General features: G+C 42.8%; 1 protein-coding gene across 2 annotated transcripts in view; it reads left to right on the top strand.

The window, feature by feature from the left end:
• Positions 1-24,053, top strand: part of CPLX1 (complexin 1) — a 159,242-nt gene that overhangs the window by 269 nt on the left and 134,920 nt on the right. The window contains exon 2 of one of the 2 annotated variants that reach the window (XM_042787931.1): positions 919-1,021. In XM_042787931.1, the coding sequence (XP_042643865.1) occupies positions 991-1,021 (31 nt within the window). In that variant the 5' untranslated portion in view covers positions 919-990. Of the gene's footprint in view, positions 1-918; positions 1,022-3,699; positions 3,877-24,053 lie in introns of those variants that run through there. The other variant, XM_042787932.1, reaches the window with a different exon arrangement.

Raw genomic sequence — 24,053 nt, 5'->3', positions numbered from 1 at the left:
TAGGTATCGGGGGCGGGCGGGCCGTGACAGCCGGCGTGCAGAAGGGCAGAGAGGAGAGGCAGGGTGTGGGCACGCAGGGCTGGGGGAAGCCCTCGTACTCCCAGGTCCTGGCGGCCCGCGCAGACCCACGGCATGGCGGTGACCCGGTACCGGAGCTGGTGCCGGGTGGGGGGTGGCAGCCTGTCCCGGAGCCGAGCTCCCTGCTCCTCGCGGCCGGAGCCAGCAGAGGGAGGCAGCACCCTCCGCCGCTGGGCTGCTGGGCTGCACCTGGGGCCGGCCGGTCTCAACCTTGAGCCGTCCCGGCCCATCCTCAGGAGGTGCAGCCTTCGCTGGCATGGCTTTCTGGGTCAGGTTTCTGAGGGGCTAGGGTGGGGGAGCCTGCCCCGCATCAGTGGTCTCCATCCCTCTGCCCGGGCTGTATCCCCACCCAAGTCGCCCAGCTTCCCCTGCCTGCCCTCCTGGGCACATGTGAAGCGCTTCACCTTGAAATGCCCCCTCGGTGGTTCCCTGCTCAGCTGCCGCTCCGGAGCTAGCTCTCCAAAATCCGAGAGGGCGAGAGACAGGTGGGAAAACGAGAAAGTTCAAGGGTTTAATGCCTTCCTGCTTGTCTGCAGGAGGCAAGCTGGGAGAACTGCACTGCTCCTTCAGACTCACTGCTGGCCACCTGACCTGCCTTGGGGAACCACTGTGTCCCCTTACTTCCTCCTGCCACCCGTTCCTTGCCTGTCAGCATACAGGTCTTGCCTTGCCCAGGTGCTTTGCCTTGCAAAGCCAAGGTCTACAGGAATTTGGGGTTGGAGACTTGCCTGCACTCAGTCAAGGGGAGGAAGGCTGTGGGGAGAGAGCTGAGAAAGACAAAGCATCGGCCTTTTCTCCTCCTAGAGACACCAATCCTCTTCTGATTGTGCCTCTTTGCAGGCTGCCTTCTAAGGTTTCCTGGTCTCTGTGCATGTGAGGTGTGAAGGTGGGCAGCACCCCAAAGCCATCACCATGGATTTTGTTATGAAACAAGCTCTAGGAGGTAAGTGTGGTCGGCACGTGAGGGGCCTTGCATCCCTCCCTTCCCTTCATTTTGCACCTAGTAAAAGAGAGGATGGTCTGCTCTGAGCCTCTGGTAGGATCTGAAGCTGGAAGAGCTATTTTGGGACCTGGAAGAGCATGCTGGTTACAGATCCATGATCCCAGAGCCAAGTGTTTGAAGAATCTGACCAGGAGGGGGGCAGCAACAAGCAGAGACCAAAGCCCCATGTCTGGGAGAGACCTGCCACACAAGGTGTGCAGGCGCTGGGTCGTGCCTAATCTGGCACCCTACCACCTGGCTGCATATCTTGCTGTATGATGTGCAGGTCTTGCTTTGCCTCATGACATGCCACTGAGGCAGGTATTACAAAGCCTGCAGACAGCTTTAAACAGAGTAAACCCAAAGAATAGCATTTTGTATATGTGTATGAGCCTCCTTTTCATCCTACCTCCAAACATTGACCAGACCTTGACAAAAAAATGGCCAGTGAAGAACCTGATACTATAGAGTTATTTTTAATAAGACTATGGCTGCAATAAGCAGGGAAACACTATTAAAGTATCCCCTCACACCCTACCTGGATTTGAGGCCGACCTGTTATATTGCTTCAATATATTTCTGTCCATGTGTGATGAGTTGTTTTAACCTAATAGTGGGAAATAATAAAAGCAGTGGTGCGAGATGGGGGGGAGAAATTAAAAACAATGCAGAAGTATTTGGGAATGAGATTCCTTAATTCTGTCACAGTTATGCTGCCTTGGGTTGCTTGGCCTGAACATTCAATCAAAACAAGTCTGTCACTGAGATGATGCTGACTGCTGTTGGAAACTGAAATAGTTGGCCTCAGAGGAAGTTGATGAGGTGGTTCTGATCATTCTTGTTTGTACTGTGTCTTGTGTGCGTTTTCCATTCCATTCTTTGAAGAAACTGTAGAGTCATGGGATTGTGGGAATGTTTCATGCATGCTATTGATGTCATATGCAGCTTTAATATTTACCGGAGGACTCTTTCCCATGGCATGGAAACATGATTTTCATCTTTGAAAGCAGAGGATCTGTTTGTTTTTTTTTTCACCAAGGGAGCAAAATTCTCCCAGTTAAGAGTAGAGCAAGCAACTCAAATTTTAGGTGGGGTATTTTGAATGGGAAGATCAAACCGTAGAAGAAAGGGTCTAATTTGATTGCACAAAATAGCAAGATACAAAGATATCTATGTGAGAAGATAACATTTTTTTTATGGTAGCACTGTTACATTTCATTACTCTTCAGTGCCTGTTGTGAAGGAGAAATAGTTTTGAGAAGAGCAGATTTTGCACTGTTTGCTATGGTGTGAATAAAGTTGCTTGCACAGAAATGAACAAGTGTACCTGCAAACTGGAGATCTAGCCACTGCAGCTAGAGATTCGTGAATCCACTAAAGGGAAATAACTGCATAAAGACTGCAGTTAAAGTCAGGGGGAGGAGGGTTGCAGCAAAGGAGTAACAGCTGAGATGCATGCCTTTTGTTGCAGTTTAACCTGAGTTGGAAGCAGCATCTGCCTGGGCTTAACAGCACTTACTCTGGGCAGACATTCACTTTAATGTCATGTTGCTTGCCAGGGTCAGGATTTGCATTATAACAGGAGGTGCTGAGAAGGCAAATTAAAAAAACATCTTTTGGTGAAGCCTTAGTTTCTGATATCTGTCAAGATGCTGCCCAGGGCACCAGCTTGTCTGCCAGATGACTTAATGTATTAGCAAAATGTGCCTCGAATTTGCCCACTTACTGAACAAAGGAGAAGTCTCTGCAGAATGGTAAAATCCAGGAAATGTTAATTCATTAAGCAGAGAACAATTTTTAAATTAGAAATAATTTCAAACAATTTAAATTAGAAATAATTTTCCTGATGGACAGGGCTTTTCAGGGCTCCGAAGCATATGAGAACTCTGAGACCAGATTTCATCATACTGGAGTGATCAGAGGAGGTACTGGAAGGAAAACACCATTGGTCTCCCACCTCCTCACTCACCTTATTGAGGAAGAGGAGGACTCACACTCTTCTTAATGAACAATAAACAGCCTTAGCAGAACACTCCTGTGGGAGTTCTCCCATTGCCTTTAAAGCAATCTTTGAAGACATTTCATTTGACTCTAATGGCACAGGACAGTCAGATTTGTTTTTCCCTGGAGTTTGGTGAGTCAGAAGGGAAGAAGGCAACAAGGTTTTCTGAAAGGTATGTGAGCTAAGTTAGCAAGCAATGAAAGGCAGTTACGTAGAGTTGCTTTGCTCAGAAGCTTGTGTGACTAGAGGATTTAGGTTTTGTGAAATCAATTTTGCAGGTTATTGTATTGATGAAGTAGAAAGTGTTCTTTCTCTGACTTGTTGTTAAAGGAAGTCTGCAGAAGCCTGCTGTTTCTGTGCAATGAAAAGCTCTGTGTGCTGCCAGCACTGGGATTTTCTCCTAGTGTTGGCAGCAGAGTGTTTTCCTGGTGGTTGACAAGACTGAAATGTGTCTTTGCAAATCCCAAGTCTCTTCAAGGTAAAATTCTTGATGCTTTTATTAGCAGTGGGGACTGTGGTCCAGGAAAAGCAGTACAAAATATTAGCTTATTTGGCCAATTTGCTTCTGTGACTTTTTGTGCTCCTCAGACCTTTCAGCACCCTGTGTGAAAGTTAATCCATTTATTGTGTGACAGTGACTGAAGCTATAGAGGTGAAACACAGTCATCATGCTGATTAGCTGTGTAGAACTACAAGGAGAAGATAGCAAGAGGAAACCTAGAGGCTTAAAACTGCTGCTGCTTATTCTACAGAAGTGACAGCAAAGCGATATTTTGTACCTCTGACCCTGCCACACCACCAGACATTGACATAGGTATGTAGCCAGGGTAATTGGTCATTTTGCTGTTCTTGTGACAGTTCACTAAATGAAGACAACTGGAGTGATTTCATGATTATATTTTACATTAGGAGTGCTCTTTATTAAGACAGGTCAGAGCTCTGGAGCACTGTTGTCAAGACCAGGGCATATGGCTTCCAGGAAAAAGCTCTAAGTGAAGGACCTGAAATGGTCCCTGGAGGAAGTTAGCTAGTGTTTTTCACTAGGCATTGTTTATTTCTTCATAGGTTTGTGTGAAAGCAAAGGATGCATTAACATCTGACTCCCATGTCATACTACACTGTCTCACTTCCTCTGTCACTGGTGGCTTGGGCAAATAAGGAAACTGAAGAAGACAAACTTCATGAAGCTCTGATGGCTGTCACCGTGTTACTGAGAGACTTGAGGGCCAAGGGTCTTAGGCATTTTCATATGGAAGAAGAGATGGGGAAAGCCCATGGGAAGGTGAGGAGGATTTGTCTGAGGCGGGATCATGATGTGGTTGAAGAGCAAGAGATTTCTTACAGCAGAAACTACCATTGTGCAGACCAGAATACTGTGAAGATAGGATATACAGAACACACAGTGACTCTAACTTGGTATTATATGGTGTTGTGCAGGGCCTTTTTAATGTGCTTCTTTTCTTTCCACAGATAGGAGAAATGTCTAGCTGGGATGCCTGCCTTAAATAGTGACTTTTCCTAATCTCAGCCTGAGGATAAATTGTGTAACTAATTTCATATATAATGATGCATATAAGCAGTACTGTTTACATTTCTTCTTCGTGCTACAGGTCCCCCTTGAATTCATTATGCAATGCAAGCCCCATCAGGAGGAAGAGTGCATTTCAGATTCTGGATAGATACTCACTGAGCTATTACTAAAAGCATGATTTTCTATTTTATTGGCAGCAACATAGAATGAGGACTGCTGCATGGCATTCACTTCTTTAACTGTCAGGATTCTGTGGAGACTTGTTTTGGTTCATAAGGATTCTTAAAATAATGCAGGCAGAAGTTACAAATGCAACCAGATTGCCACCTGGAATATGTCAGCAGGAGGTCACTGCCTACTTCATGTCCCTTACTGGCAGCTTTGGTATATTACAAAACACAGTCCAGAGGGAATCCTCTTGGTCTAGAAGGTAGGCAGAGACATAAACCTTCCTGAAGATAATAGGATTTAAGTCACAGTCCATAAGCTCTGAAAGAGTAGCCCCTGTGTTAATTTACATTAGTGAAGATGTGAATGTGTGTGAATGCTATTTAAGCCTGAATGGACATGGGCTTGTGTTTAACAACAATTTAGGAGCAACATTCTGTGTGTATATTTTGCTGCTCATTTGACTCACTTTACTTGCTTGTGATGTGGGGAATAAGTCCTTGATTTTTCGCTGGAGAAGTCAGTGAGATTGAGTGCAGTGAGAGACAATACAGACCTATCTAGGGTGCAATAGACAGTGGTTTCTCCCTTTTCCTCTTCCAACTCAGCTTCTTGTTAATCACATTTGCAGTTCCCTTCTGAGCCTCTTTCCCACTCTGGGGCCTCATGCCTCAGCTAGACTGTGCTCAACTGCTTCTGTTAATGTATGAAGTTCTGGAGCAGGACAGAAACTGTAATGCAGAACTGCAAGTTGTAGTGCAAACAAATAGTGCTGGTATGTTCTTCTGGGACCTCTTTTTCCTTGTAATCTTTGAAACTTGTGACACATGAGGTCTTGCATTTTGCAGTCAGGTGCTTCCAAATCACAAAGACTGGAGAATCTGAGATAAGACAGGAGATCTCCAGACCATGGTAGCATGTGGTAGATCTCGGGGGCCCATGTACTTTTGTTCTGAGAACTTCTGCACATACTGTGTGCAATTCTGGGTCCCACAATTTAAGAACAATGTTAAGGTACTTGTTGCCCTTCTCTGGACGCATTCAAAGCTGGTGAGAGGGCTGGAAGGCATGTCCTGTGACGAGTGGGTAAGGACTCTGTCTAGTTTGGAAGAGGCTGAGGGGCGACCTCATTGCTCTCTACATCTTCTTGAGAAAGGAAAGTGGAGAGGATGGTGCTGATCTTTTCTACCTGGGATCCAGTGACAGGATGTGTGGGAACGATTCAAAGCTGTGTCAGGGGAGGTTCAGACTTGACATTAGGAAATATTTCTTTACTGGGAGGGTGGTCAAACACTCGAACAGGCTTCCTGGAGAGGTTGTTGATGCCCCATGCCTGTCAGTTTTTACAGGCATTTGGACAATGCCCTTAATAGCATGCTTTACCTTTTGTTTGGCCCTAAAGTAGTCAGGCAGTTGGACTAGGTTGTTGTAGGTTTCACTGAACTGTCCTATTGTATTCTGTAAATTCCTAAGTAGGACTGTAAGATGAATTCTGCAGCCTCAGTTTGTAGTATGGTTGTTTGTTCATCTGTTATCTTCTGGATTGTTTTTTCTTTGTCTGATGCTTTGAGTATATGCGTTTTAATGACATTTTGAAGATGAAGAGGTAGTGTTGGTATCTGATGGATACATTTTTCACAAGAAGTGGTTTTATAGGCCTTTTTTTTTTTTTTCCTAATGCATACTGTTGGCAAAGAAATTTTCTTCAAAAAATTGGACTGAGTGGAATTATGATGTCTGCCAAGACAAGGATGGAAATGAGAATCTCATGTAGGTGTGTCGGTGCTTCTAGAAAAACAAAACAAATGTAAGTTTTATAACTATTCAAGGCTGATTAATCTATACCAGCCTTGAATCCTTCTGGTTCATTTATTTGATGCCTAATCCCCCAATGGCAACCTGTAAGGTTTAGTTTGTTCTCAGGAATTCCCATTAAAACCAAGGAGCACGATGTTTTCCCAGAAAGCAAATCATTGACTGTGGTAATGATGATACCAGTGAAACTACAGTGAGGGTCAGCTGATTTATTCCATCCGTGATCCAAACCAGAAGGAGGAAAACTGTCCAGGTCCTTTCTTCTCATGCGTTTCTTGAGAAACCTTCCTTTTATATTTTCTTGCCTCTGTTGGGCCTGTTGCTGCTAAAATCATACAAATGTTCTCACTTGTGTCTCCTGGGATCTTACATTTGTCTTATTTGTAAGCTGGCAGAGAGAGCAGAGTGTGCTTATTTAGTATCCTTGGAGGAAATAAGCAACCTTCAGGCTGTTGGTTGTAGAGGTATGCCACAAAGAACTTAACTAAGATTTCTCCTGCTGAGCATCTTTTTTGCCAAGAGCCTGCTTGGAGTAGAGTAACATGGATAAGTAGGAAGTTTTCTCTCTGAGAGGGGGAGAAATAAGGAAATTTTGCATGCATTGAGGAGTCTTGGCTTGTCACTGCTGAATTTTTGACCTGTGTTGCATAGGAAACACTATCTGCAGCAGTGGATTTGGAGCTGGGCAGGAGTCCAGTGCATGACGCATTACAGTTATTCAGACCTTCCTGGTGAAACGGGTCTCTGAAAATATAAGCTACTGGTTTGCCTTTAGTTGGTCCTTGGGGAAAGGGAAGTTCAGACTGTAGTTCAGCAGTTAGCTGTAGACACCTATTTACTTGCTCATGTGCTAAGAAAAGGATAACCATTAGAGACAGCTGGTTTATGTGAATACTGATGTACATGGGAGGGCTTTGTGCTTTGATTAGAAGTGAAGATGAGATTATGAAATCAAATCCATGAGGGCTACATGGGTTTAGAAATCTTGCTGAATAATACTGAGAATGTATGGACTATTTGTGTTTGTTAGCACTGAGCTAATGTACAGGGCTGCAAAAGGCCTAAATAGTATCTGCAAAGGCTCTCCATTCTTAAGGGAAGACAGGCACCTTGTCCTTATGGAGGACAGGAATGTCTCTTTCACTCTGGAGCACCTCAGAAGCCAACAGCACTATAATCCATTCTAGCAGCAGGATGTTTGCATCAGAAGTTGTAGTATGAAATCTGTGGCAGCTGCATGGAGATTAGTTCTCCAGCAGTTTTTGAAGGCCACCAAATTGTTGAGGAGGCCTGAAAGAGGAATGGCAGTAAGCAGGAAAGGCTGACAGAAAGAAAGGGGCAGATCTCTAGTGTGTTGCCACTGATTTGTGTCATGTTAGAGGGCTACCTGCAAATGCATGCTCTTTAGTTTGAACGTAATGGTCCCCTTTGAATATTACATGATAGTCCACAGAGAGGAAAGAGCGTAATACAATCTGGTGTTGAGACTCAGACACATACAGGTGCTAATGTTGTCTAGGATGGGAATGGACAGTTTTTCAGGCCCTTGAAGTGTGAATATAGTTCATAAAGTGGTGTCTATGGAACAGGAGTCCCTCAAAGATTCAGAAGTTCTACTCCCACTTCTAACAGCTGCAGATACAGCATGCTGAGGTTCTTCCAAGTTCTCTGACCCTCCTCTTTCAGTGATGGGGCAGAGAGCCCTCTGTTTTAGCCTTGGATGGTCCTCTTTGGGAGGCTGCAACTCTTCACTGCCTTTGTATACTCATTCCACGTGCTAAAATCAAGTGCTTGCTCGAGGCTACACAGAACCTTAAACATTTGCTAAGTTATGGCTTTGAGGACTACATTGATTGCTGTCTTGTTTTCTCACAGCTTGATTGTGAGAGCTTGGATATAGTCAGTTCTGTTTCTTGCAGGTTGGCTTTAGTGGCTGAAGTATGTGTCTCAAGGATGTAGTGCTTTGCTGAGAAGGCTCCACAGGTTGCTAAGCAGATGATCATGTGGTTTGCTAAAGGGTAACAGCTGCAATTATAGACATGATAAAGTTTACTAGTGATCTTCCTATCACTGGTATAAGTCACAGTGCATATTAGAAACAAAATATCTTAAACAAATTCTGTCTCTATTAGGGATAAATTGATGATCATAATGTGCAATTCCAGAATTGATTGGTTTCTTTTTCCCCTCTGCAGTTTTGAATGAGCTGATTTAAAATTGAGTGAATGCTGCTACTGCAGATATGCATTAATACAAAGAATACATTTAATCTGCTGACTTTGGTGTGCATCTTTTTACAATTTGAATTTGGCATTACCTACAAGAATGAAACTGCTTAGCAGCTACTTTTGGTTTTGCACCATGAGTCCTGTGGCTTATTGCAGTGATACCTTGAAGGAATGTCAGACATGCAATATCAACAGAAATTGGGGATTCAAATGGATGTGAATTATCTTCTGTGGAAAATAAGGACAGAAACCCAAGTCTGAAATGCTGGAGCTGTTTTGCTATTTCTCTCCTCCTGAGAGAATGGGAGAAATGAAGGGGAAGGCAGACAACATTTAAAGGAAAAGGGATGGCAAAGAAATATGTGTCAATGCTTAAGATGACCGATAGCTGCCATATCACTATGTTCCTAGATCCACCTCTTCTTTTGGCTGGCGAGCACAGACAAAAGTTGACCTGTGAAAAAGAAGTTTTAACCTTGTGTTTAAGTGTAACAGAATGGGAAATGGTTGTCTTAACTGCTGGCCTCAACTGTCAGGGAACTCTGGGTGTGCTTGGAAAGGTCACTTGCTCTTGCTCTCTAGGTTAGATAGTGTCTCTCCCAGTCCCCTTGCATAGGAAGCAGTATATGGCAAGTCAGAACAGAGTCAAGTGTGACTCATGGGCACCTGAACTCTGCCCTTCTGATCCTGGGAAGGAAATAATATTCTTTTTTCCTTGTCCATTCTGCTTCTTGGCACTTGGCAGAGCTGAATTTGCATACTTAATGAACTTGAAAGTTTGTTCTTGACTTGATATTGGCAGTGAAACTTTCTTGTTCATCTGCTTGTTATTGTATGTTGTGTGAGACTTTCTGAATGTCCTCTGAAGGGGCAGAAGTTGTGTGGGACTGCCTCCTCTCTGCTCCAGTCCCTGTCCTAAATGTACATGTCCATTAAATTTCTTGAAAATGCATGTATTAATTACAATTTGGATTTGGAAGTGGACTATGGAAAGGTTTTACTAAAACATGTTATTTTTAATGAAAAACTTTTAAACACACAGTTTGTATTAAAGACAGACTCATCACAAACCTCAAAGACTACATGTGAGACTAAGATATCATATCCAAGTAGATGTATTTTTATTCCGTGACAGTCACTTATTTTATGCTGGAGTTCAGTGTATGCATGCCACTCTTCCATGAATCAATGTGTGACTCTTAAAGTGAAATGTTTTCTTCTTTGTGAATGAATCAATTTTTCTTTGCAGTTTCCTTCAGATTTACTTTTTTGTTAAATAAAAAAAATTCTATTTAAAAAACGCAAACAAAAAATTGAGGAGCAGAAAATATTCAGAGATTTTGGTAACTGCTAGCACATCAACATAGCTGCTCCTGTACACAATTGTAGCTGGAACAAAGCTGTTTGGGAAAGCATCTAGAAAAATCCTAGTCTCTGTTAGAAATAGACAAGTGTTTTTAAATTATTTTTTGCATTCTGTATATTTAAAACACTTGTGCCAATTGCATCTTCCTCCTCTGTATTTTTCTTGCTGCACAGTTTAAATATCAGTGTTCCTGTTCTCTCAGCCAAGCTGAACAGTGACAGATTAAATGGAGCACGAAATAAGAAATTTATAATTACATGGGGATAGATTAAAATGCTGAGGGAAAAGGTTAAGAAAGGACACAACTCCTTTCTCTAAATACATGAGAGAGTTAAACACTGTAGTGGAAGAAGAGCTCCCTAAAGTGAAGGACAATATTGGTGTCATGGTTTAGGCCCAGATGGCAACAGAACACCATATGACCACTTGCTCATTCCTCCCTCTGGTGGGATGGGGAGGAGGATCGGACCAATAAAAAAAAAAAAAAAAAGGAAAAAAGAGTAAAACCATGTGGGTTGAGATAAGGACAATTTAATAGAACAACACAAGAAGAGAAGAAAACAATAACAACAACACTACTAATAAAACTAATATATAAAGTGAAGGATGCACAATGCAATTGCTTACCGCCTGCTAGCCTGTGCTCAGCCTCTCTCTGTCCCGCGATCATCCTGCCACTCCTGGCCAGCTCCTCTAGTTAGATACTGAGCATGATGTCCCCTTGGCTAGTTCAGGTCACTTGTCCTGGTTGTGCCCCCTCTCAGCTCCTTGTGAAAATTAACCCTATTCTAGCTGTACCTAGGAAAATTGGTAAAAGAATAATGTGAATAAACTGGCCATGAATATACTCAAATCAGGAGGTAGAGTGTTTCTGACTAGTGGAAGAGGAGAGAGGTGCTGGGTGAGCCTGCTACTGAGGGAAGTGGGGAGAAATAGAAGTTGGTCTCAAGTGCGTTTCAAATAATCAGCGTAATTGTGCAAGCCTAGAGAGATTGAGCCAGTGAGGCAGGAAATAATTTTCTGTCCTGAGTATCTCTATAGAAAGCTGGCAACATCTTTGACTCTTCAATTGTAAGACTGTGCATAATAACAAAATTGTCTTTAAAAGAGGTTTAGTTTTTACACTCAGTTTTGATGTTACAATATATGATAGTCTCTGATGAGGTCCAGGGGTTTGGCCCAGCTCAGTGGGAACCAACATTATGTCTCTCTAGGCAAGGTTGTCCAAGAGCTTTAGTTAATCTTCCCTTTTCTGAAAACTTTTTGGCCTTGTTTTGTCTGTATGAGAAGAGGAGAGGTCTGCCAGCTATATCATCTCACTGCTCCAAGGATGATCTGAAATCAGCTATTAGATTCAGATTGAAAGGACTTGGTGGATTTGAAAAGTCATTTCTAGAATAGCTGGTCAAGTTTCTTCTGAATAGAGCAAGCTCACAGCTACACTGGTTATTTTTCCAACTGTGGTGTTTCAGCCCAGGCAGAGATTTTGAGTTTCATGTAACAGGCAGAACTTAAAATTCCCTCCATGGTAACTTCTACCTGCAATTCACATGGAAACAGCTGTTTTCCATGCTTTTGTTCATTTGTTAGTTTTATGCTACAGTTGAGAACTAAATCATTTCAGAACTAGGTGTTTCCAGTTTTGAACAGTTATCTGAGAACAAGGTATTCTGTTTTAGTACCAATATTTACTGATTTACTTGTGATGGCAGATTGTTAGATTTAGTTTATGCTCCTCATTTTATGCTCCTGCTCTCTACCCTGGCAATATCATGGACTCAGACTCACATTCTAGTATGTCGTAAATCGCCACCTAGGTGGGCACTTTAGGATGGTGCCTTATGCTGGCTTAGCACCTAGGAAAAGAGGCATGTTTTATATTCAGAACTGAATCCCTTGGGCTCAAATGTCTCTTGTAGCGTTGAGAGGCGCTGTCCCCAGGGCTGATAACTTTCCACCCAAGTCTCCTTAAAACTGCCTGATTACTTCAGGAGTACCTACCCAAAGGAAACCTTCATCAAGGGCACACAGACAGATGGTAAGACACCAGATCACTGCCGTAGCAAGATGCTGTCTTCTGGAAAGGAACATGCCATTCCTTTCTGCTGACTGTGCATCTTGTATTACCAGTGAGGGCTTTGCCAGGCAGAGATCGGGGTAGAATTTTCATCTCTCTGAACACCATGTCAAGGTGTGCCCTTTTCTGGTCATATGGCCTGAGTTGTCGTGTCATGGAGACAATGACTTGCCTCCTGGCTAAGATCCTTGATTGTGACTTCCGGTTTTGCTTTTTAACTGTCATCTGGTACAATTTTTCAGGTGGTACTGCTTCCACCTGGACCTCAGTTCCTTTCCTCCAAGACAGTATGCATGTGTTCCTGCTATGCTGGCAGATGTGCTAACAGTAGTTTAAAATGTGTAGGTAAAACATATCCTCTTGATCACCACCACAGACCTGGAGTGTTTTGCTTCCATACTGGCTAAAGTGAAGACAAGGCTGCTGCAGTTTTAGCTCTGCTTCACATCTTGAATCCTCTCCCTGGGTTAAATACAGGTATGTCAGCTTCAATGATGTTTTAACTCCAGGCAACTATTGTGAATTGGCTATCCTGAGTTATTTTTTTCTATTATTTTTTCTCTCAGTTGTAGACATGCTGTCTAATTACTGGTTCTTACATGGTTATTTGTCTGATAATTATTTAGGGTTCACTTTAGTGTGTATTTTGCTTTGTACTGTAGAAAACTAGGTCCTTTTTATGTGCTTAAAAAATTAGTCCTAATTAAAAGACAGCAGTTGAGCTAATCTAGCCCAACAGAGGCAAGCTCTGGATGACCAGTGAAACCCAGGGCTTGATTCTGCAAAATAGGGTCCTGAGCCCTCATAGACACTGCTCTGATACAGCATAATGTAATTTACAAATTTCAGCTGTTCTAAACACATATTATTTGACAGATTTGTTAGTCTACAGCAGCTATAGACCATCATTTCTACTAATTTCTTGCAGATGTGAGTAAAATAATCACAGGGGTTTTCTTCCTTTTCTCCTTAAAAACTAACCAAAATCCCCTCAAAATCTCATAGGTTGGAGTATTTCTTCTTTCCACCCAGTTTGAAAAGGATGGGTGAGATCTACCATCTCTACTGCTGGATGTGCATGGAAAAGGCATTGTGACACATTATTAGGGAGGAGCTAGCTAACCCAGAGATGCTATTAGTTGTATAAGATCTCAAACATACCCCAAGTGCAGGATGGGTGATTTGGAGTGAAGCAGTTATCTATTTTCATGTCGTAAGAACAGAGCAACCTAGATTCTCTCATCTTTTTTCTGTTTTTCTTTTTTTTTTTTTTTTTTTCCCTTATTCCTCACGAGGTGGCCCACTTAGTTGATTAAACTGCAACTCAATTATAACTGGATGTGTTAGTTGGGAATAAAGCAGATATAAAGAGTCTGGAGTTGATAGTCATTTATTTTTTGCCTCATTGGTTAGCTGGAAATGATGATTGGCATTAAGTGACAAACACTAGTTTTAGTAGCACTTGTGTGACAGACATCTCACAATAGCCTTGACTGGCAGTAGGGAATGCAAAGGTGATTCAGTGAAAAATTGTGCATTTCATGGTAAGAAAAAAAAGGTAATGGTCTAATTTATAAAAGATTTTAAGTAAGTTTGAAATTCCAAATAAACTCAAAGTCAGCTAATGTAGTGAAAGCATGGTTCATATTTTGTTTGAAGTGAATACATAAAACACATTGAAACTTGTGCATTATTTATAGTTTTAATTCACCTGCAAATTCTGTAATAAATCAAGAGAGGCATCAGGAGGGCAAATAAGTCATCCAGGTTGAGTTTGCAAAGGAGGTGACCAAACTCTAGCTGAAAACAATGCATTCTACACAGTCTTTGGTAACAGAACTGTCCTCTAGGTTAAGGACATGGGAGCCAGGTAACATGTGGTCCATACTAAAGAATACTGTGTTTCATGGAAACTGACATTGGCTTAGTGTCAGATTTGTTTTCTCATCTATTTTCCTCTCTCAATTAAAGCTCAGGAAACAGAACAAAAGCAAATCTGTTCATTTCAGGACAACCTGGAAAGTAAAATTCCTCTTCTCATGATGTTCAAGGAGGGAGAGGATCCAATGAGAGCTCTTAATCCCTGAAGACATGTAGGGTCAAATTGCACTCCTAGGTAGATATCTCTCAGAGGATGTATCTAGGTAGGTATCTGCAGTAGGGACAAAGCAGTGGATGGAACCTAGCACCAGATCTATGCATGAACTCCAGGTGGTGGGAGGAGTACCTTCTGTCTCTTTGGGCTGGATGCTTAGCACAGTTTCTTGCTGTATTATTGCATCACCTGTAACTGAGCAGTGTGCCTTCACACTGTTGCCACCTGCACATTCAAGCATGACAACTTTGCTAGGTGAAAAAGCAGCTGGCATTCTGCTCTTATTTCTGTCTCTGACTGTGGAAAGACAATGCTGTAAATATATTTCCTGATGGCAGGACAGACGAAGTCTAGCCATTCCTCTGAAAAGTCCCAATACTCAAGTTTACCTGTGGTGTGCTGTCTTGCTACTTCAGTCTCTGGAATCAGTCTCAGAGGTGCAATATCTGTTCTATACAGTGTGAGATGGATGCTCTCCTTACCTGCCTGGATTCCCATTTGGCTTCAGCAGCACATGAAAGAAGTAGCTGTCTGTCCCAAAATCTGCCTTTGATACTTCAGAGCTTAAAGAAGTTCCTCAGGGATCAGAGAAGAGCTCATGGAGAAGGGCCTGGGAAAATCTTCTTTCCTGTATTTGTGGTGATCTTCCTCATATCAGAGAGGAGTGGGCTGGTAAGGAATCAGTATGCGAATATTCTGGGAAACACTGATGGTTGAGCTCACTGATTAGGACAAGAGCCAGACCTGTTCCAAGTACAGCTGATTTAGAGCAAAAGAGAAAGATCACACTTCTATCTTTGATCAGTTTGTAAGAATGAAGTGCTGTTCATCTTTGTAGGAATATTTTCCTCCATTGGGAAGGATTAATCAGTGATATCACATAAGGTAAAAGCCAATTGTGTAATTTGAGGGCCTTGAAGGCCCTAGAAGGCCTTGATCTAAAGCTGACTGACATCAAGGGGAAGACCACACTTGATTTCAAATGGTCTGAGTGCTGTTTGAAATTTGAAGGTGTCTGAGACACACTTGCACATGATTTCAGATGCCTCCTCCATCTTGTGCTTTTTTTTATTGATTTTCATGGTTAATTTTCTGTCCTCAGTAGCTAACATACACAGTCATGGACATTGGCTTATCTTACAAGTCTTCTTTTTTTCTAATTTCATGAACCTTCTTGTTAGGATGTTACAAGCTATTACTAAAACCACTTAACAGGAAAGCTTAGGAGCCATTTCTTGAGATGTGGTATTCAACATTTAATATGCGTTGCCTAGCAAAAAGATTTCATTGGCATCACTTGTCTCAGCTACTTCAGGACTGCTGCAGTGCCCTGAGGAGACACAGAGATGGTCTGTTTATTTAGTCACTCCCACAGGATCAGGAATGCTTTACATAGTCCTTGTGAGAAAGACAGGCGGACCTTGGCCCTGATACTGCTTTCTTGCCTGTCCTCCTTGTTATGCAAGCTCCTGTTTAGCTGCTCTCTGAAGGCACCTGGTGGTTCATACCCATGTTATCACCCTGAACAGAGCAGTAAATCACCCTTGTCTACCTCCATGGCACTGTTGCATCCCTTTCTCATGTACTCCTTAGAAGCAGACATATTTTAAGGGTGCAGGTGGTACGGGTAACAGCATGAATCTACTGACGTTTTGCTAATGCCATTTGGTATGGCCAGAGCTGTTGCCTGTGTTTCATTGAAATGCTGGGGTCTATTCTTCCTCGTGACCTCTTGTCAGAGGTCAAGGGAGGAAATGAGACAACAAATTTTGTTCAAGGGCTCAGCACTTCAGTTATCCACCAATAAGTCCTTCATTGGACTGCTGCAACTTCTTGTCTGCAACCATGTGCCTAGATTCTGGTACTTGCTATTATCTAGAGCCAGGTGCTTCTTGGGCCCAGCAGTGAGGACAAAGACAAATAAATGATACCCTGTGAATTTATAGAGCTCAGCAGTCTGGATTGCAGGGCTCATTACTCACATGGTGCTTCTGAAAGAGCTGGTGTAAACTGCCAGTGGATCATATCTGTAGGGGTTAATGCTATTGATTAGAGAATTTAATCCATTGAGCTTTGATTCTGACTCTGTTCACAATGATGTGGTAATTTGGTGATGAACTGGACTCACAGTGGAATTGTAACAATTTATACTCGAGCAATGTATATGCAGCTCTCCCCGAGAAAGACTTGTCCTTGGCTTTAATGAGAAAGCATAGTGATCTTTGGTAGAAATGTGCATCCTGACCTAGGGTGGGGAGAGAATGAGCTCCTTTATTCATGGGGCATGCTTCAGAGCTTCCAGGAGTAAGTGCAGGACTTTGTTTACATGGTGGCAGGCTATGCTGTGCTATGCCATAGACCACAGCTGATTGAGCCTGCTCACAGCCTCACTTCCAGCAGATCTTTCCTCCTGGAAAGCCCATGACACCCTCTGAAGAACCATTCTGTGCTGAGAGGGCATTTCCTCTCCTTTTCCATCTGGTAGATATGTTCATTCCCGCACAGAAAAACCACCAGTCTGGCTTTGCTAAACTGCTAGCCTTGCTGAGAAGGTGACCTCTCTGTTCCTCCCAGTAGTGTGTGCACACAGTAACTGCAGAGTACCGTTGTACAGGGCATTGAATATGACCAAGAAGGAAACCTTCCTTGACTGTATTGATTACATGAAAACAAAAGGTTCAGACATAGGAGAACAATCCCTGTTACCCACCATTCGCCATAATTTTAATTCCATGTGCAAGTTTGTACCAGGGAATCAGAGACTTGCCATCACTATACCACTGACAGCCTCTGAATAGTTAAATTCAGTCCAGGGTTCAAGCAGAGAGACCTGAGGTTCCTTATGTTCTTGCAAAGGTTCATTGTTCATGTTTGCTAACCTTTTAATTAGAGAACCAAACAGAGAAAGTGATGAGGTAACTGTCTTGAAATGAAAAATGATTAATAGAGCTTTCATTTTAACAAGGTCCCTATTTCCATTCTCTTTGATTACAAAGTCCTTATGAAGGAGCCAACTCATGAGTCAGCCTTTATTAAGACATGTATTAAAACTGGAAATAACTGCTCTTTAAAAAATAAGAAATGAGTTGTGTTGGGTAGAGCAGGGTTTGTTCCTCAAGGACAGAGAACACAACACATATGATCAACCACTTGGAAACCTCGCTGACTTTTGGCTGACTCTGTGGTCATGAGCACATGCTAATTTGGTCAATAAGGCAGAATTGCCTATCGAGGGCTTTTTCTCCCTTTTTGGCCTCCTGGATTACATAATTTTTCATAGGCAGTATGGGAATTTCTATCAATTTCACAGCCTGTTCTGGCCCCCAGATGGATATATTTCTGTGAGCAGAAAGCTTTCTTCTCCCTGTCCACCATCACCTTAAGCTGCTATAAGAAGAAGAGCTACTTCTCCTTTAGCTCTCATTCCTGGCATATCATTGACTTGTGGTCCCAAATGACAGTTAATCATTAGACATTTTCTCAACATGTACTTTCAGGAGGCCTCTGGGTTTTAACAAGCTCAATCCGGTTTATACCTACACTGACCTTTATGTGTATTAGTATGGTTTTATTTAGGCTTTTGATGCATGCAGAGCATATTCTCAAATTCAACATGCTTATCTTCCAAGGTGTGAGAGAAAACAAATTAGACAGGCAGTGGTGCTGTTACTGCTTTTTGGGGCATGGTCTTTAGTTTTCCAGTGCAGTGTCATGGCAGAAATAGGTTGGACTTCAGCTGTGATGGTCTATACAAAAAACAGTGGTGCTATGGTTTCACTGCTTTGTAATCTATGTCAGGCAGATAAGTACAAGCACAGATATGTGACTGTGTGTTGCAAACCAGTCAGCCACCATGACATCGAATGATGCAGAGAGTTGAACTGGTTTTGGTGCAATAATATATTTGTCATGAAAATCTGTTAATAGTTACCTAAATTTAAGAGTAATTAACTTTTGACAGACTTGTCTATGTAACTTTGCAGCTGAAGTATTGAAGTTCCTGAACAAGCTTATTACAGTGCTCAAAGGCCAGCTTGACAACTGAAAGTAACACAAATCATTTTAATTTAGATTGTTTTATTATATAACATTTTAAAAATGTGCTTTCCTTAAGCAGATCTCAGCACCTCTGGGAAACATTTACAACTTCTTCCTATGAGTAAGCATGTATTCCTTCTCTGGCCCAAAAGGTGATGATGATGTCTTTAACAGGATCTGTGGTAGTTCTTTGCTAACGAAGGATGAAATACAGCACTGGCATATATTCTGGCCACCAATAAAAGGAACAGGGTGAAGGTCATTTAAGCATTTTTAGCGGAACACAATCACTCAGAATATCAGGATGATTTGCTGCCTGATACACTCACACTATGTCAGGAGGAGGGGACCTGTATTTATTAACTCTTCTCTTTAATCTGCAATATGAGCTATTTCCTGGAACATTGCATTGTTATCCGTCTCATTGTGATCTTGTAATAATTGTAGAGGCAGGACAAAATCTAGTCTCATTTTTCTAGTGCCTTCCATGCCTCAGCTGTGACAGTAGTTTATACATCTTGTCTCCTTTTTAGCAGAACTGCCAGTGAGTCCCCAATACTTTACAGGGAGTGTACTTGTGCACTTGAACTTTTCTCTTTTGGTAGACGCCTTTGGTTTTGCACCCCGTCTGCTTCATGCCATCGTTTGAGAGCACTTGTAATGCTAATTTTGCCCTGTGTGGCAGCCCCTTTTAGCTTGCCATCATCCAGATAAAGAACTGCAGAAAGGCTGGTGTGCTTGAAAGCTGCTCTGTTTTTTGCCCTGGTAACGCAAAGTATTCTGTCTCCTAACAAGCCGTGCATCTCTTCTTTACATTACCCAGTTTACACGTACAGTACTGCAACAATGGGGTAAGTGTCCATGTTGTCATTCAAGCAATTAATTAAAATGAAGAATAGACCTTGCAGAATACTCTCCCTGCAGTACATCCTTCCATCCTGACAGCAAATCAGTTGTGCATCAGCTTCCAGACTTAACAAAGCAGTACAAATGGTCTTCAAGAGCCTTTTTATTGTTGCTTCTGCAGACATACTGATGGATACAACTAACACAGCTAACCAGCAGATTCTGATGTCCCCTAAAAAAACAGTATCAATTGACCTTCTGAGGGGCCTCCCAGAGACACTACTTCCCTTCAGAAGAATGCAGAGACCACAGGCAATGTTCCTTTACTATGTCTGCTGGGTGCCCGTATTAGCTGATATTGATCTCATTAGGATTGCCTTCCTGGGAGAAGGCTCTAAATGGTCACAGCTACATACCCATTTAGACTGGCTTGAAATGTCTGCAGAAACAAGAAGGTTTGTTCTTGCTTTCGTGTCTGCTAGACAGCAGTCAGCTTTATAGATTCATTGCAACAGTTTACTCTTTATTCCTTTGCCTGCCCCTGTTAAAGCTTGGTAGACAAATGGAACAAAGGGAGGTGCTGTGAGACTAGAAAAGGTTTTGAGAGGAATGAGGAGATACGCTGTCAACAGAATTTGGAGCCTGACTCATCTTGTATGTCCTGGGTTTGAGTGAGTGGTGGGGTTTTTTGGTAGCAGGGGAACGGGCTATAAGGGTGGCCCCCTGTGAGAAGCTTCTCGGAGCTCCCCCAGCTCCAAGTCAGCCCCACCTCTGCTCGAAAACTGAGCCAATCAACTGCGCCTCTGCAATAACATATTTAAGAAGGGACGTGGTGACGAGCAGTGGGACTTGTGAGGAGGAGCTGCTGCAGCTGCATGAACACCAAAGTCAGTGGAAGAACAGAGGAAGAAAGGAGGGGGGAGGTGTGCCAGAGCAGAGACCCCCCTGTATCCTGTGGTGAGATGGCAGGGTGGCCCCCCCCTGCCACCCATGGAGATCTACAGTGGAGCAGACATTGATTTATGGCCTGTGGCTTCTGCTTGGAATAATCAAGGTGCTGTGCCCAAAGAAGGCCAGGGTCTCATGGGAAAAGGTAGCCCCGTTGCTGTAATTCAGCGCTGGGAGGACTGCACCATGTGGGGGAGTCCCATGCCAGAGCAGCTCGGGAAGGGCTGCAGCCGTGGGAGGGACTCCAGTTGGAGAAAGTTAGTGACCCACGACGGAGCAGTGTGGGGAGTGTTGCAGCCTGTGGGAGGGACTCATGTCAGAGAAAGTTTGTGGAGGACTGTCTCCTGTGAGGGGGGGACCATGATGGAGCAGGAGGAACAAGTTCCAGATGCTCCCCCCACCAAAGATGGACGAAGTGGCATCACTGACTGCACCCCCCATTCCCTGCCCCTGCTCTGCTGGGGGGAGGAGGTAGAGATATCGGGAGCAAAGCTGAGCCCGGGAAGAAGGGAGGGGTGGGGGGAAGGTGTTCTCAAGATGTGACAATGCTTCTCACTGTCCTACTCTGTTACGTGTTGTTAGTGTCTGTAATAAATGTATGTTCTTTTTTTATTCCCCTAACGAGTCTGCCTTTTGCTCGTGACCATAAAGGGTGATTTTTTCCCCATCCCAGTCCTATCTTGAACCCCAAGCCTGGCTCTCTGTCCCTTCTCATTGTCAGAAGAGAAGGGAGAGAGAGTAGCTGCATGGTGGTTGGCTGCCAACCAGGCTCAAACCACAACATTGTACTATCAGTTGTCTTGGAGCTGTGGGTATCCTGGAACTGAGACATCTTCTAGAATTTAGATAATAATGCTGGCAAAGCATCCATTTGTGATTGGTATTACACTCAAGTCAGTAAACCAAGCTGATATCTGTGTTATGTCTTCTAATGTATTGCATCCTGTATAGATGGAAGGAACAGGTTATTCCATGTTAGTAGTGTTGCTATTACCTCTCTGTGTGCTCTTCAAACTGGTTTGATGGATGTTTGTCCACTTTTCTCGAGCAAACTAAAGGCTTCTACAATATGGAAATCCTTTCAAAGGAGTATTGTGTTCATAAAGTGTAGCATTTAAAGCAGGAGGCATCTGAGCCTTAATTCAGTATTCAAGAGGCAGCATGGATGTGGTCTTATGTATTTCAGGGACGTTTCTTTGTATTTTGATAAGGAAAACATAATCGGCATGAGTCATTTCTGAGTGCTATGGCTCCCTTTAACTTTTTCCATGCTGCATACATATACCAGTCACCTGGAGAAATTATGCAGCAAGCAGGAGAGGTTTTATTCTGAAACAGTACAGGGAGTGTTTCTGCACTGGAGCCATCTTAAGTTAAGGTAGGTGAAGTGGGAAGAAAAGACTTCTCGTATAGCTTTCACTTCCAAAGCTGGAAGGAAGCCTTAAGAATGTCAGTCAGATACCAAACAAATTCCTTCCAGACTCTCTTGTGGAAACTGTCTTCAACAGCCACACCATTTGGGCAAATCAGTGATTAGCTGAAAGCACAGAGGTGCAGCAGACTTTCTGCCCCTTGGTATGTCCAGGAGGCCCAGACTAGGTTAGAATTGGAGCTGTTAAACTGAAGACAGTTCAAGGACATATTTCCTACAAGTCTGTTTATGTTTTCATTATCCCCACTGCCCTTTCTGGGTACTTAGACCTTCCCATTGAGAGTGTCGCCAGAGAAGGAGACAGTGCAGCACACCTAGAAACCCCTCTGGGCACAAATGAAAATGAGATGTCATATGGTGGACTTCTTTTGGTTCTCTGAGCTGTGTGAATGCAAAGGCAAGTTATCTGACAAGACAAGCAGAGGATAGATGTTCCTGTGGCTGGTCTGTGGGAGCAACAATGCTGATAGTCCTGTTTTGCTTTGTCCTTCCCAACTGGATCGCCAATTGCGCTTCTGAGACAAATTCAGAACCCTTGTCAGAATCAATAAGAGGCTGATTTTATACAGGGGCAACCTAATAAAGATGACAGGTGAGGATATGGGGGAAAGTAGCTGAGGTGCCATGCATACAAGAAGTATGGTTTACAGGAGCTGAAAAAAGAGTACAGTGGCTTGCACTTGGAGGAAGTCCCTTGAACAGTTGCGTGAATCTGCTGTGTATAAGATATGCTGCCCCTCTTTCTGATTATCCATCACAGTTGTGCTTTTCCTTGAACAGGAATAACAGGTATAAACCTCTAAGTGGCACATTCATTTTGAATATGCCCACCAGTCCAACAGCACTTCAAATTTCTAACCTAAAGAGGTAGGCAGCTGTTCTTACTTCTGTCTTCTATTCTGCAAAAGCATCCAAACCCTTGTCAGTCTTTAGGTGTGTGCTGATTTGGTACCATGTTTGCACTTTCTTCTAGCAGCTTTTGCATTTAATCTGTGTTTTTTTGTTTTGTTTTGTTTTGTTTTGTTTTGTTTTGTTTTTTTCATGCCAGCTGTTAGGAGAAGGTGTGATTTCCCAGCAGTTGTGGCTGATGTAGTGTCCCCTTGTGTGTAGGTTGCCTACATGGTGTCAGGAGAAGAGTTCTTTCTGTACTGGAGAACATTGCACTGAATTCACAAAACAAGTGAACCTGTTCTGTTATTTTAAAATTGGATAACTTGAAATTTGTTGTAGGTGTTTGCAAAAGGAAGAAACAGAATGTGGCTCGAGGATTAATCAGATTGTCCTATTTGCAGTGGTAGTCATAGCTGAGGCATGGCACTCAACAAAGGCTTGCCTCAAGAGCATTCACACTGTTCTGTATTAGTGGTTTTCTCTCTTTTTTAATCATATTTGAAGGTGAGGTTTTATTTTTGGCTTTAAGCAAAATGACTTCAAAGAGCTATTTTGGTATTGCTACCTGTTCCCCAGCTCCCTCCGTCTCTCTGTCTGTCTCTAAGTCACTGTCTGTCAGCCTTGCTACAGACTTAAAAGGGGAAAAAAAGCAACAGCTTTTATCAGTTGTGTTGATTCTTGCCTTAACAGTGTAAGTTTTAACTCAATGTTAAGGCATGACTTTCTCCACAAGCTGAATATTTGTGATGTTTAGGATAAGAGGATAAAGATCAATGGGTTTCCTGTTATCCTGGCTGATGACTTCTGTCTTTAATCTGTAGATGCTTTAAATTACGGTCCATCAGAGTCTATCCAAGTCCCTAGTTGAAAGAAACATTTCAAAAGTAAACCCTTGTCATCAGTAATGTAAAAAGTGTGGGCTAAAATTTATAGCTCCTTTGCTAGATTGGGGCTCTATCATTTTCTGTACACAATGAGAAAACTAAAATTTGCCCAGCCTTTATAGCTGCTCTTTTCTTGTTGTCTTGTCCTAGACTGATATCTGTGCATAACAGAAAGCTGAGTATGAGTGCAGAGCTATTGATAGCTGACAAGAACATAAATGAGAACCATGATATGTTGAGACTTGTGAGAAGACCCAGGCTACAGTCAACTTCTACTTCTCTTTATAGGACAGTCTTTAAGGCTTGTTTCTTGCAGCCACTGTCATTTATTCTTGGCAGCAGAGAGCCCTCTTCTCCCCTCATTTTAAAAAATTGGTGTTTGGCCCATTTGAAGGGTGTGAAGTCACAATTTTTTCCAGCCACTCTTCTAGGTCATGTCCCATCTGTCTTTGCATCAGTTCTCTGTTTCCAGTATTGCTTCAGATGCATTTGTGCTTCTGGCTTCTTTTGCATTGCAGATTTTAAATTGTGATAAGCAGCAGCTAGTTGGAATTGAGGCTTAGGGGCTCATTAGCTCACAGAGATACTTGTATTTTCATTTGCATTTTAGAGGAGCTTATGATAAACTGTAATTACAATTTCTGAAGGCTCTCCATACTCCTGGGACTGAGT

This window comes from Tyto alba, unplaced genomic scaffold, assembly GCF_018691265.1.
Source record: "Tyto alba isolate M040663 unplaced genomic scaffold, T.alba_DEE_v4.0 Super-Scaffold_13, whole genome shotgun sequence".
NCBI lineage: Eukaryota > Metazoa > Chordata > Aves > Strigiformes > Tytonidae > Tyto > Tyto alba.
The sequence above is the reverse complement of the archived record's forward strand: the minus strand, read 5'-3'. Positions and strand labels throughout refer to the sequence as shown.